Source organism: Hemibagrus wyckioides, linkage group LG23, assembly GCF_019097595.1.
Source record: "Hemibagrus wyckioides isolate EC202008001 linkage group LG23, SWU_Hwy_1.0, whole genome shotgun sequence".
Taxonomy (NCBI): domain Eukaryota; kingdom Metazoa; phylum Chordata; class Actinopteri; order Siluriformes; family Bagridae; genus Hemibagrus; species Hemibagrus wyckioides.
Genome location: NC_080732.1, coordinates 2,945,856 through 2,959,119, shown reverse-complemented (window position 1 = coordinate 2,959,119; position 13,264 = coordinate 2,945,856). Strand labels below are relative to the sequence as shown.

General features: G+C 40.7%; 1 protein-coding gene across 1 annotated transcript; it reads left to right on the top strand.

Annotated features, from left to right (window-relative positions):
* The first annotated feature begins 591 nt into the window (after positions 1-591).
* Positions 592-12,439, top strand: atp6v1ab (ATPase H+ transporting V1 subunit Ab). Its single transcript, XM_058376962.1, has 15 exons — positions 592-745; positions 5,527-5,623; positions 5,805-5,933; positions 6,187-6,401; positions 7,413-7,550; positions 7,643-7,794; positions 8,477-8,639; positions 8,734-8,842; positions 8,937-9,059; positions 9,340-9,454; positions 9,597-9,660; positions 9,750-9,953; positions 10,308-10,402; positions 10,508-10,679; positions 11,785-12,439. The coding sequence occupies exons 2-15, from the start codon at positions 5,542-5,544 to the stop codon at positions 11,875-11,877; spliced, it is 1,854 nt and encodes a 617-aa protein (XP_058232945.1). The 5' UTR covers positions 592-745; positions 5,527-5,541; the 3' UTR covers positions 11,878-12,439.
* Positions 12,440-13,264: the final 825 nt, after the last annotated feature.

Here is a 13,264-nt window from a genome sequence, read left to right as displayed (position 1 = left end):
GGAGAACTTTTATAGAATTTTGCAATTTCTAAAATGCTTGACAAGTCTAAAATGCTTGAACTAAGAAACATAAAATCACTACAATTTTACTGTTTGAAACTATTTAATTTGGTTTGATCCTTAATAAATTGAAACTACACCGAAATGACCTGACTTATTCATTAAAAAAATAACGTTACTGATTTTTTTTAAACATTGGGCTGATAAAAATGACGACTTTATGTGTGTAAATAAATACGTTTTCTTACCTATAGATACTTTATACCTTTGTAATATGTTTAATCTTTTTAGTCAGTCTTGAACATATTTACTCCCGCGTACACTAAAGCGCGCTGATAAAATCCGTATTTACCTTTAGTGCCACTAGAGGGCGCTGCTTAGATCAGTATTAACGTTTGCTGCTACTAGAGAACGGTGTGTATTTAGCCGCAGTTACGCTTTCTTACACTATCCTTGTTCACGTTTGCTCACACTAGATGGCGCTGTGTATGTGAGTATTTACGTTCGCTCACACTAGAGGGCGCTGCTTATATCAGTATTTACGCTTGCTCCCACTAGAGGGCGCTGCTTATATTTATCAATATTTAGACTCACTCCCACTAGAGGGCGCTGTGCACATCTGTTCCTGTTTCTCAAGCACCGTCGAGTGAATGAAGTCAGCTGATCTGGGCTGATCTTAGTCGCGTTATTTTTCATTCTCATCTCGAATCAGGAACTCTCTCTCCGATCCTTCACATCATTTCAGGTATTTTTATATTTATATATTTATTTTTCATCCGCGTGTAAGCTACGATTGATTTTATATTTGAAAAGTCGTGCTGTTATTTTGGCCTAATTCATTAAGATCCCCGGTAGCTAGCGTAGGAAGCTAAGCTAAATTCATTTGCCTTCGCCGTTCGATTCAGAAAGAGGGACAAATTCTCATCATAATAATAATGCGTTGACGTTATTTACACCTTTTGGGTATTTATTGTCTTTCTTAAATAATCTTGTGTATTTTGTCTGGTTGTTTATGTGATGCTGATTTGTCCCTTCTGTAACCTTGGGAATGAAGAAGGGCTGCGCGTGCGTTTTGACGCAATTTTATTTCTAAATATCTTTTTTTCCCATCAATTTTACTATTTGTTTTAATATTTTAAATTTTTGCCAAGATTAAAAAACACAAGACAACCCCTTTACCCCCGTATACAGAGTCCATCCGAGCAAAGCAAACCGGAATGGATCGGATTATGATGATGTATAAATAAATAAATAAATCCGGGACATTTTTATATTTTGCAATAATCTAATCTAATATTTTGCATTACACGGATATGATAAACAAAATAAAAACGCATTCGAGTGCGTTTTGATGGATCGTGCAAATCCTGACGGCCAGTGTGATGGTCACGTGACTGCAGAACCCCCGTTTCAGCCCCTCCTCGCGCTCCGGGGTTCAGTCTGATCCGCGTTCACACTTCTCTTTAATCCGCATTTCTCCGTGTCAGTGTTTTATCAGCGTGTCTGTGTGGTTTGACAAACCGTTCCTAACTCCAGAGAGCAGCTCTGAGCTCCGGCTCCTCCACGTCACATGATCATCTCCACCTTCTGCCTTTTTATCATCTCCGGTTTGCCCTTTTCTTTTTCCCCCTTTTTTCCCCTTTTTTTCTTTTTTGTGATCACTTGTGCAGCCCCCCCCACCCCCTGACTCGGAGGCATTACCTCAGGAGCAGTTCTTAATACTGTATGTACACACTGTAATAAACTGGTTATAAAGGCTGTAATACATTCATACTATCAGCGCTGTGCTGCAGGAGTCACGAGTCAGCTGACTTCTCATCTTCTTCCTGTTTTAATACGAGACTGGAAATTATTCACACATTTATCTATATGTATATTTGGTCTCTGTCTGTCTGTCTGTCTGTCTCTCTCTCTCTGTTTGTCTGTTTGTGTGTCTGTCTGTCTGTCTCTCTCTCTCTGTCTGTCTGTCTGTGTGTCTGTCTGTCTCTCTCGCTCTCTCTCTCTCTCTCTCTCTCTATGTCTGTCTGTCTGTGTCTCTCTCTCTCTCTCTCTCTCTCTCTCTCTGTCTGTCTGTGTGTCTGTCTCTCTCTCTCTCTCTCTCTCTGTCTGTCTGTGTGTCTGTCTCTCTCTCTCTCTATGTCTGTGTGTCTGCCTCTCTCTCTCTCTCTCTGTTTGTGTGTCTGTCTCTTTCTCTTTCTCTCTCTGTGTCTTACTGTCTTTGTCTGTCTCTCTCTCTGACAAAGAAATCAAGTCAATCCCTGAAGCTTTGATTTGTTTGTGATGATCTTTGGGTTGATTTCACTCCTAAAAGAAAAAAACAAAAAAAGACGAGATTCCTACAGGGTCAGAGTCCCTTTTTGGTCTCATGAGTCTGATGGGGTTTAATCTTAGTGACCATTAGTAATCAGATCAGAGAGTGGAGTAGACTAACTGGGATTAGATTAAACACAATCTAGGATCCAGTTTCATTAAACTCTGGGATTAATTTATTATCCACCTCCAAGAATAAAAAATATTAACAAAACTTTTCGGTTAGGATTCCTCACTCAATTACTTCCTGTCTTTCTTCAGGAAGTCTCTATAAAAATCTAGTTTCATTTGAGGAACTCCAATCCACCGAATACGACCTACAACTGTGGACAAGAGAAATGGAGCAATGAAATGAGTTTGACTCTAAAACTAAGAGGAGGAAATTATATTGGGTTTAATTCCAGTTCTTTAGAGTTCTTTAGATTTAGATTTTTTGTAGCTGGAATAATAGTTATGATTTAATCTGGATTAAATAAATGCTGCAGAAGAACCTTTATCTCAATTTTATTTGTCAGAATTTGTATAAAAATTTGTAGAGATTTTTTTGAGCATGTTGGACAGAGTACCCCACACACACACACACACACACACACACACACGGAGCGTTTTAGAGACACAGAAACAACAGAGAATGTTCTGAATGTTCAGCTTTGGAGGAGAAAATGGTCAGAGAAGTTGAGCCGGCTAATTTGTTTTCTAGAATAAATTTCCGTCTCCAATTTTACAGACAGAATTATCAAATCTGCTCGATCCAAACGTACATGATGGCGTTTCTCCTCACGGTCACACGTGCTGCAGTGACACATCCACACAGACTTGCCAGAATTGCTCAAGCGCTCGTTCACACCTCCTTCCTCTTTCACCGGTCAGTCACAAGTCGTCCTCACGCTCATGTGACCTGCTGTAGAACTGCACCGTACACAGGGGTCCGCAATAAAGCCATAAAACCCTCCATGATGAAGTCTGTAAGACGAACTCGTCTACATGATCGCTGCGTTCCTTATGTAGATTTTTCAGATCCTTTATTGTTAAATAATTCTGTATTTCTGGGAAATAAACTCTTTCACATTCAGTTTGTTGAGCCGATTTTTTTTTTTTTTTAACTCTGGTCAGTTTTCAGCAACTATTGTAGGCTTTTATACTACAGGAGTGTGTTCTCGATTCTGATTGGTCAGTAGCTCTGGGGTTTACATTAAAGGTGGATGTTTTTACGTAATCTAAAACTGATTTTTAAAACAAATGGTCTGTTATTTAGCCAATAAAAATATCGAATTGTTGATCTGGTGAAGTTTGTAGTAAGGAGTCTCCAATGTCAGTGCTTTTTAACAAGTTTATGCTTTTCGTTAAACATTTTTCCGACATTTTAAGAGAAATAAAACATTCATTCATTCATTGTCTATACCCGCTTATTCCTAGGATTCCTAGGGTCTCGTGGGTCTGCTGGAGCCTATCCCAGCGCACATAGGGTGAAAGGCAGGGGTACACCCTGGACAGGTCACCAGTCCATCGCAGAGGAATAAAACACTCCATGTAAAAAAAATAAAAACAGTCAGCTTTAAAGTGTTAACAGTCAGGAACCCTGCCTAATGACTGCTCACGTTTCTGTAAGAGCATGTTGGTGGATGTTTCTTTAAACACACGAATGAAGGAAAGGAAAAACTCTCACGTGAACATGACTAACGTCCAGTCTCGAGCTGACTCTTAAAATATCTGTCAGTCTGGTGTCGATGGAAACAAAGAGACTCTCAGTGGAGCTTTACTGGAGATGAGAAAGGAGAGAGGATGTTTGTTAATCAGGACAGTGGGATAGAGAGTTATGAGGTAATAAGATTACAGAAGCGATTACGAAAGTTTAAAAATAATTATTTAAGTTGATCAGTTGAACATAGAGGTTTTATGTCATGTTCGTGTCATTATATTTAAATGCATTTGAAAGGAGATCGCACTGCGGGTTCGACGATGCCACAGCCGTCTGGAGAGCAAAGAAGTCATGCTGGCTAGGTGGGAGGGGCTTACTCTTTCCCCACTGTCAATCACAGTGACTCTAGCCAATCAGGAGTACCTGTGAGTTGATGTACACTGTATTGCCAAAAGTTTTGGGACGCCTGCCTTCACATGCACATGAATGTAATATGGAGTTGTCCCGCCCTTTGCAGCTAAAACAGCTTCAACTCTTCTGGGAAGGCTTTCCACAAGGTTTAGGAGTGTGTTTATGGGAATTTTTGACCATTCATCTAGAAGTGCATTTGTGAGGTCAGGCACTGATGTTGGATGAGAAGGTCTGGCTCACAGTCTCCACTCTAATTCATCCCAAAGGTGTTCTGTGGGGTTGAGGTCAGGACTCTGTGAAGTTCCTCCACACCAAACTTGCTGTTCCATGTCTTTATGGACCTTGCTTTGTGCACTGGTGTGCAGTCATGTTGGAACAGGAAGGGGTCATCCCCAAACTGTTCCCACAAAGAGCATGAAATTGTCCAAAACGTCTTGGTATGAAGCTGAAGCATTACGAGTTCCTTTCACTGGAACTAAGGGGCCGAGCCCAACCCCTGAAAAACAACACCTGGATTCACTGATTTGAAGGGGTGTCCCAAAACTTTTAGCAATATAGTGTATGTGGAAGAGGGCAGATAGTGGCTTGCTCTGCTGCTTGGCTTTATGTGTCTGAGAGGAAGCATGTGTTCGCTCTGGTCCTCTCTGCTTGTATGATGGGGGACTCTGCCTGGGGGTGGAAGTGGGAGGTGGGCAAAAATGGGGGTGTGATGGAGAGGATCCAGGGGGGAGGGGGGTTGTGACATGTTACAGTATCACATTATCAATATAGATATCAAGTTATCAAGCACATCTTATTTGGTTTCCTTTTAAGATACATCTGTAAAACACTCTTTTTGAGCTTTATGGAAAAAAAGAAAGCATAACATTTAAAAAAAAAAAATTAACATGAAGTTTTCATTAAATTTCTACAAATCCAAGATGGTGGAAGTTATTCGGCTGCTGTTTTGTTTCAGGTGTTTTAATTTGCATAGGATATACAAGATTCTAGGGAATTGTTTAAGAAAACACGTCTTGTGTTGAGATCAGAACAAACAGCAATGGTGGAGATGATGGAAAGGTCAGGGGTCGTTCAGTCAGAAGACGTGAGTCTGGCCAAATGTAACGGTGGGCTAACAGAATGTTCTCCTTACGGTTTGTGGTCTCATTTTCTCTCTCTGTCTTTAGACACACACCTCGAACATGGACTTCTCCAAGCTGCCCAAGATCCGAGATGAGGAGCGGGAAGGACAGTTTGGATATGTGCACGGTGTCTCTGGACCTGGTTAGTGAAAAAGAAAGAAAGAAAACTCTTGCTTTGCATCACTTTTCATTTTCAAAACTACTTTTAAAAAAAGCTTCAATGTTCAAGTTGATTTATTTGAGCATCAGGATTTATATTAAAGTGTATACACGTCATTTCATTGTATAAAAGCCTCATGTGTATCTGTGGGTTCGTCCCTCAGTGGTGACGGCTTCCAGCATGGCCGGGGCAGCGATGTACGAACTGGTGCGTGTAGGCCACAGTGAGCTGGTGGGAGAAATCATCCGGCTGGAGGGAGACATGGCCACCATTCAGGTGTATGAAGAAACCTGTATCCTTCACTCACACTCGATTAGTTTATTTTAGCCTCAGAGCTGCTCCAGTGGACGCTAATTTTACAGGAATCAATTTGTATTTTTTTTAAATCATGGGAGGAAGTTGTATAAAATGAGGTTAAAATTACTATAAAAATCCTACCCTTAGAACAAAAGATTTACTTTACATAAATCTGCTAGCAACAGCGTTACACCTTCTAGTCATTAAGGTCAGTAATTAGTTGAAGATTTTTCCTGAGCTGTGTTCAGCTGGTGTCTCTGTTGGTGACCCGGTCTTGCGTACTGGGAAGCCCCTCTCCGTCGAACTGGGACCCGGCATCATGGGCTCCATCTTTGATGGTATCCAGCGACCGCTCAAAGACATCAACGACCTGACCAAGAGCATTTACATCCCCCGAGGCGTGAACATCGGCGCCCTCAACCGCGACATCAAATGGGAGTTCTCTCCCTCCAAGAGTTTACGGGTATAATATTTTTATTTTATTTTGATCGAGAGGCTCTCAAAACGTTTAATAGGTTGTTTGATGTGACGGTTCATGTAGAAGAGCGAAAATCCTTAACCCTTATTAAGAAATACTTGATTATGCAAACTGGACACGCCCCCAACGGTACATGTCCCCACCTCCTTTTCTTCTGAAACCGTGTAAAAAATTTAATTCATGTTTTGTAAATAACGTGGTCTGCATTTGTATATTAAATGATAATCTGGTCTGAAATTTATAACTGATTAATAAATTAACAACCGAATTTCTCAGAAAGGATTTCATTACAAGAAATTTGTTAAAAATTTGTTAAAAAATTCTGATTAAACTTCAAGAAATGGGTAAAAGTATAAAATACTGCAATATTTAAAGATCCAAGAAAAAATATGTGTAAGTGAACTGGGAATTGATGTGACTGGATCAACTCACTCACCTTAAACTGGATGACTGTAATTAGGGTCGTGTTCAGAGTTAGCTGTATGAATAATTAAGCGCGGTCAGAGTCGGGTTGCCTGCTTGCTTAAGCTGATACGCGCTTGGCTTTTAATAGAGTCCAGTTAGAGTCTGAGTCTGGACAATGACAAGTTTGTGTACTGCCTTTGTGTATGTGATGGTGTAAATATTTATCTATAAGAACTGAAGGTCATATTTGTTATCTAGCCAGTGGGTCTAGTTTTTAACTAAACACACAAGACCTAGCAAATACAGCAGACCAATAAGCTCTTCCTTTTTTGGTTCTTATTTCTTTAGTGCTCAGGGTAGAAGCTGCCTTTTACACTGAGCTTAGGCTCTTTGTCTCCTAAAGTGTTAGAGTATAAACATTTACAACTGGTCATCTGATGAATCAGAGCAGCTCAGATGACCGATCACATCTGCTTGAAATGTGACCTATGGGAGTAAAGAGAAAGGTTTGAACAGACCTGACTGTCAGAATGCACAACGAAAATATTTGCTAGCAGTTGAACAGAGTCCTTCCTCGCTTTTCTCCGTCAGGTCGGGAGTCACATAACCGGAGGAGATATCTATGGTCTTGTGTTGGAGAACTCTCTCATCAGACACAAAATCATGCTGCCACCTAAAAACCGCGGAACTGTCACCTATGTGGCACCACCTGGCAACTACGACGTCTCGGTGAGCCGCGCGTTTTGTTTAAACGCTCAAATAAATATGTATAGAGAATATGTACGTGACGCAGAAACGTGTGTATGTTTGTGTGTTTATAGGATGTGGTGCTGGAGCTGGAGTTTGAAGGCGTGAAGGAGAAGTTCACCATGGTGCAGGTTTGGCCCGTGCGCCAGGTTCGACCCGTGACTGAGAAGCTGCCGGCTAATCATCCTCTGCTCACTGGCCAGCGAGTTTTGGACGCTCTTTTCCCGTCAGTGAAACCCCATTAAACTTTTACTATGAATTAAAGTAAAAGTTCTGATCTACATGGTCTGATATACCTGCTTGTATATCGACTAAATGTATTAACTGATATATTAATTGGAATTAACTCTTGTGAGTGTAGAAAGACCTGTGCTGTGTAAAGTGTTTATACTGATCATTCATTCATCCTTAGTAGCTGCCTGGTCAGAGTGACAGTGTTCTAGATTAGACTAGTTGATTACAGTGGAACCTCGGCATATGAGTGCCCTCCCTTACGAATTTTCACCATGAGAATTGAATTTTTGCAAGAAATTTGCATCAGGATACGAAGCATTTTCGACATACGAATAAACCGAAGCGATTGCAGGCTAAGTTGCACATACGTTCCGGGAGCCGTTCAAAATTGTTAGCGTCAGTGGAAAGCCAAGCCAAGCAAGAATTTTACGAATTTTTTGTTTAGGTAGAAACAAAAATAATAACTGGGTCTGTGGACATATCTCTAGTTGAGATCCATTATGAGATGGAGTGATGCAGCTGAGGGAGAGGAACTGTGAGTCATGGGGTTCATCTGTAATGAAAAAAATTTCCTTCAGATATCTGGATCCCTAATCAGATGCAGGTTACATTAGAGCCCTAATCTGTATATCGGTGATTAGAGTTGTGTGTGTGTGTGTTTACTATACTGCCAGGTGCGTGCAAGGGGGCACTACAGCAATCCCCGGGGCTTTTGGATGCGGCAAAACCGTGATCTCTCAGTCCTTGTCCAAATACTCCAACAGTGACGTCATCATCTACGTGGGCTGTGGAGAGCGAGGTAACGAGATGTCTGAAGTACTGCGAGATTTCCCTGAGGTGAGAAACGGCACAGAATAACCCCGCTCTGCTCTGGCAGCTGATGGCGACTGGAATTTCGGTACGATGGTCAGTGCTCTGTTTTGTCTGACAGCTAACCATGGAGGTGGATGGAAAGGTGGAAAGCATCATGAAGAGAACCGCTCTGGTGGCCAACACCTCCAACATGCCCGTGGCTGCTCGAGAGGCGTCCATTTACACAGGTACCGGACCCGGCAGCTGTGTCTTCAAAGCTTTGGTTTAGCATTTTACTTTTATTGTCTTAATTTGGGATTATTTTATCCGTCTGTGCTTCAGGAATCACTCTGTCCGAGTACTTCAGGGATATGGGTTACAACGTCAGCATGATGGCCGACTCCACTTCTCGATGGGCCGAGGCTCTCAGGGAGATCTCTGGTCGTCTGGCTGAGATGCCTGCTGGTGAGATGATGATGATGATGATGATGATGATAAATGATACAGCATTTAAAATGTGTCACTTTGCTTTAGCAAAACAATAGGCAAATACTAAATAACAGCAAAGAAATAGCGTTTTTTTTTTTGTTTTGTTTGTTTTTGTTTGTGATTACCTGTAGGCATTACTTAATTTTATTTGACTAATGAATCTTGAATGAGCCTTTGGTCTAAAAATATGTCATTAGTCATGCAGTCACTCCTGCAGATGCATCATTATTTCTTTGTGTGTGTGTGTGTGTAACAGATAGCGGTTATCCTGCCTATCTGGGAGCTCGTCTGGCTTCGTTTTACGAGCGTGCCGGCCGTGTGAAATGTCTCGGTAATCCCGAGAGGGAAGGCAGCGTTAGCATCGTGGGAGCGTAAGTGGTTTCCATAGCAACATTATTTTTTTTCTCTTTATGTAACTAAGATGTTTTATAGCTTTAGAGTGTACAGGTTGAACTGAGATTTAGTCCAGTTGCAATTATTAGGAGAATAAAGAGTGTTGTGATTTTTCTGCAGTGTGTCGCCCCCTGGTGGAGATTTCTCCGATCCTGTGACATCAGCTACACTGGGTATTGTACAGGTAAGAACTCAACATGCTTCTTTTTTTATTTCTTCACTCCTGTAGTGATATTTTAGTCTCCTAAACACTTGTTTTTTTCCTCTTCTAAGGTGTTCTGGGGTCTTGATAAGAAGCTGGCCCAGAGGAAGCACTTCCCGTCTGTAAACTGGCTGATCAGCTACAGTAAGTACACACGAGCGCTGGACGAATACTACGACAAGCACTTCCCGGAGTTCGTGCCTCTGCGCACTAAAGCTAAGGAGATTCTGCAGGAGGAGGAGGACCTGGCTGAGATCGTACAGCTTGTTGGCAAGGTGAGGAAGATCTGGGTCTTAAATTATGAGCGTGACGTTTTAGATATTAGAGAAGTGCACTCTGTGTGTGTGTGTCATGGAAAAAACTTGGATTAAAGAAAGGATCAGTGTTTGGAACCAAATATAAGGCAGTTGTTTTGGAACTGTTGGAAAATTCTAGCAACTCGACTCAAACTTAAACCTCGCTCATCTTTTTGAGAATCAAACAATAATTTGCCATGCATGATCCTTTTCACATTAAATATCGTGACTTTCTGGTACGTGGTGGTACCAGGATTTTTAGTAGATAACAGAAAAAAACAATACAATACATAAAAGAGTAAAATATACTTTATTTGACTTTTTATTCACCAGGCGTCCTTGGCGGAGACAGATAAGATCACCCTTGAAGTCGCCAAGCTGATTAAGGACGATTTCCTGCAGCAGAACGGTTACACTCCCTACGACAGGTCCGTATGTTTATGTAAATGTAAAGCGCCATCGAACAGTTATGTGCTTTGATATAGAGGCTCGAATCCACCCGAATGATTCCTGCTTACTTTCCTTTTCTCCAGGTTCTGTCCGTTCTACAAGACAGTGGGCATCCTGTCCAACATGATCTCCTTCTACGACATGGCCCGGCACGCGGTGGAGACCACGGCTCAGAGCGACAACAAGATCACCTGGGCCATGATCCGTGAGCACATGGGCGAAATCCTCTACAAGATCAGCTCCATGAAATTTAAGGTCAGTTTTTATCATTAGCATTAATGTTTATAGAGCTCTGAGTTCTAGACTCACAAACGGTCATTTATAAAGTAAACCGAAAAGATAACAAATTTCCTGATTTATATTAGGAATCAAAACATTGAAAAGTTTTTATTAAGCTTTCTTCTACAGCGCTGTTCAATACTCAGATCTCATTGGTTGGAAAGTGTTGAGTAGTTTTCGGAAAAGCAGTACACAGGTTTATGTTAAATGTTCTATAATATGATTTGGTGAATTTTTTCCGTTAAGAAGCATGGATTTAATTTCTTCAGTGTCAAAGCTTTATGATAAATTTTTATACCAGGAGAAAATTCAGTGTTCTGGTTTCTCTATAACATGCAAAGCTCCTTTTTTTCCCCCACAGCATTAACTGTGTCTATAAAATAAATTCAAAATGTGGCATAAGAAATTTAAAAAAATAATTTCTGTGGTATAAGGGCAATAAAGCACTTGAGGATGTTTTAAATCGTCTTAAATTATGAGCTTGACGTTTTAAATATTTTGTAAATCTTTCAGAAATAAGAGAAATGACTAGTGTGCTTTCCAACATTACCCAATCATTTATTATTATTATTTTATTTAAGTTTTGTTCTGAATCTAAACGGAAATGTAATGTTTTTTTTATTATTGAGATGAAATATTGTGATGTACACAGATCAACCATAACATTATGACTGCTGAGGGAACATTTTGTCCTCAAAGTTGATGTGTTAGAAGCAGGAAAAATGGACAAGTGTAAGGATTTGACAAACTGGATCAGAGCATCTCCAAAACAGCAGCTCTTGTGGGGTGTTCCTGGTCTGCAGTGGTCAGTATCTGTAAAATAGTATCCTGTAAGTCCTCGAACTTAGAGGATCTGCTGCTAACATCTCGGTGCCAGATCCCACAGCACACCTTCAGGGATCTAATGCCTCAGAGTTCAGGGCTGTTTTGGCAGAAAAAAGGGGAACCAACACAATATTAGGCAGGTGGTCATGATGTTATGCCTGATCAATGCACATATGGTATTAGGGGATATGAGGATATGAAAAGACTAAATTAATAAACATTAATCAACCTTATAATTTCTTTCTCTTTCTCTCAGGACCCGGTGAAGGAGGGTGAGGCCAAGATTAAAGCAGATTACGCGCAGCTGCTGGAGGACATGCAGAACGCTTTCCGTACTCTGGAGGACTAAGTCTCTATCAGTTGTCTTTCTCTCCCCGTCTTCGCTCCATCCACCAACATTCCATTTCTTTCTTTTCACCCTTCCTTTTCTGGAGCAGCGGTAGAAGAGAGAGTTCAAGAACCTCCTCTATTTTGTTTGTGTACGTGTGTGTGTACGTGTGTGTGTACGTGTGTGTGTACGTGTGTGTGTACGTGTGTGTGTACGTGTGTGTGTACGTGTGTGTGTACGTTAGTTGTATTTGTGTTTTTGTAAGTGTTTCAGACGTGTTTTCCATTCATGTTTTGTTTTTTGTTTTTTTGTTTTTTTGAGAATGCTAGTCATAATTATCTTCTGGTGTAATTATCATTCCAGTGTTCTCTGTACAGACGATATTTGAGAGATGTGCTCAATCAACTGGAGTTAATATTTATTGCCTGGAATGCTGGTGGATGCTTGTGGTGATATTTTGTTCTGTTTTAAACCGTGTTCTCCCATAAAGCCGGTGTGTAATATATTTGCGGCGTTGCACTTCTTTCCTGTAATGCTTGTGTGACAGTGTCGAAGTCCTGCAACAATAAAATAGCTACATATGTGTTGTGTGTATGTGAATGGTTAATACACCAGTAAAAAGAAATAATTTCACGTGATTTGGGGATTGCTTTAAAGATATCGGTAGAAAATATGATGAAAATACAAGTGCAGTAACACGCAGATTCCACTAGGGAGCGACAAATCACAAATAAAACAATACGCTAGTTGCGATCGTTGTAGTTCAGTTGTAAAGGGTCCTTCTTTGATTTGCATGAACTTTTATTCAAGTAAGGTTACAAAAATCATGTTAAATTTACTTTACTATAGTTACTAATATCATTTCCTCATTGTTTTACAATGTAATCAATCTCCAATTCCTCTAATGATAAAAGGTAGATATTGCTGCCATAAAATTTTTACTTTTAAGAGGACCTGAAGTCTAATTTATTCCTTGTTGCTGTGTTAAAAGGAATTATAGGATTATAGGACAGCTTTTTCTTTAAAGAGAAAGAAAGCAACTACTTTATGTTAAGACGCTGTTTGTTTTCCACTGTTGTATGTTTTCATCCCACTCCCAAGCTCCCAGTGTTCTGAGTTTCCAGTGTGGCCACTGCCTCTACCCCTGGTCAGAGTCTCGTCGCTCGGTGGTGCTCACTGATGCGGTAGATGGATCTGTGTAGACAGCCTGTGACCCAGGAGACAGCCATGGACAGAGAACACTTGGGGTCTTTCACACCGTCACAGATCTGCCATTACTACATATCTGTCAGCTTGTGACAGTGTCTATAATGACCTCAGAAACTACACTGACCTAATAGTTCCTCATGGGCCCTTGATTGCTGTTGTAGAAAGGACATTATATATTCACAGTTACATTATTTACTGT

Coding starts and splice junctions, on each gene's coding strand:
- atp6v1ab (XM_058376962.1), top strand. CDS start 5,542: ATGGACTTCTCCAAGCTGCCCAAGATCCGAGATGAGGAGCGGGAAGGA. Junction 10,403..10,507: donor GGTTACACTCCCTACGACAG/GTCCGTATGTTT, acceptor CCTTTTCTCCAG/GTTCTGTCCGTTCTACAAGA. Junction 10,680..11,784: donor TCAGCTCCATGAAATTTAAG/GTCAGTTTTTAT, acceptor TCTTTCTCTCAG/GACCCGGTGAAGGAGGGTGA.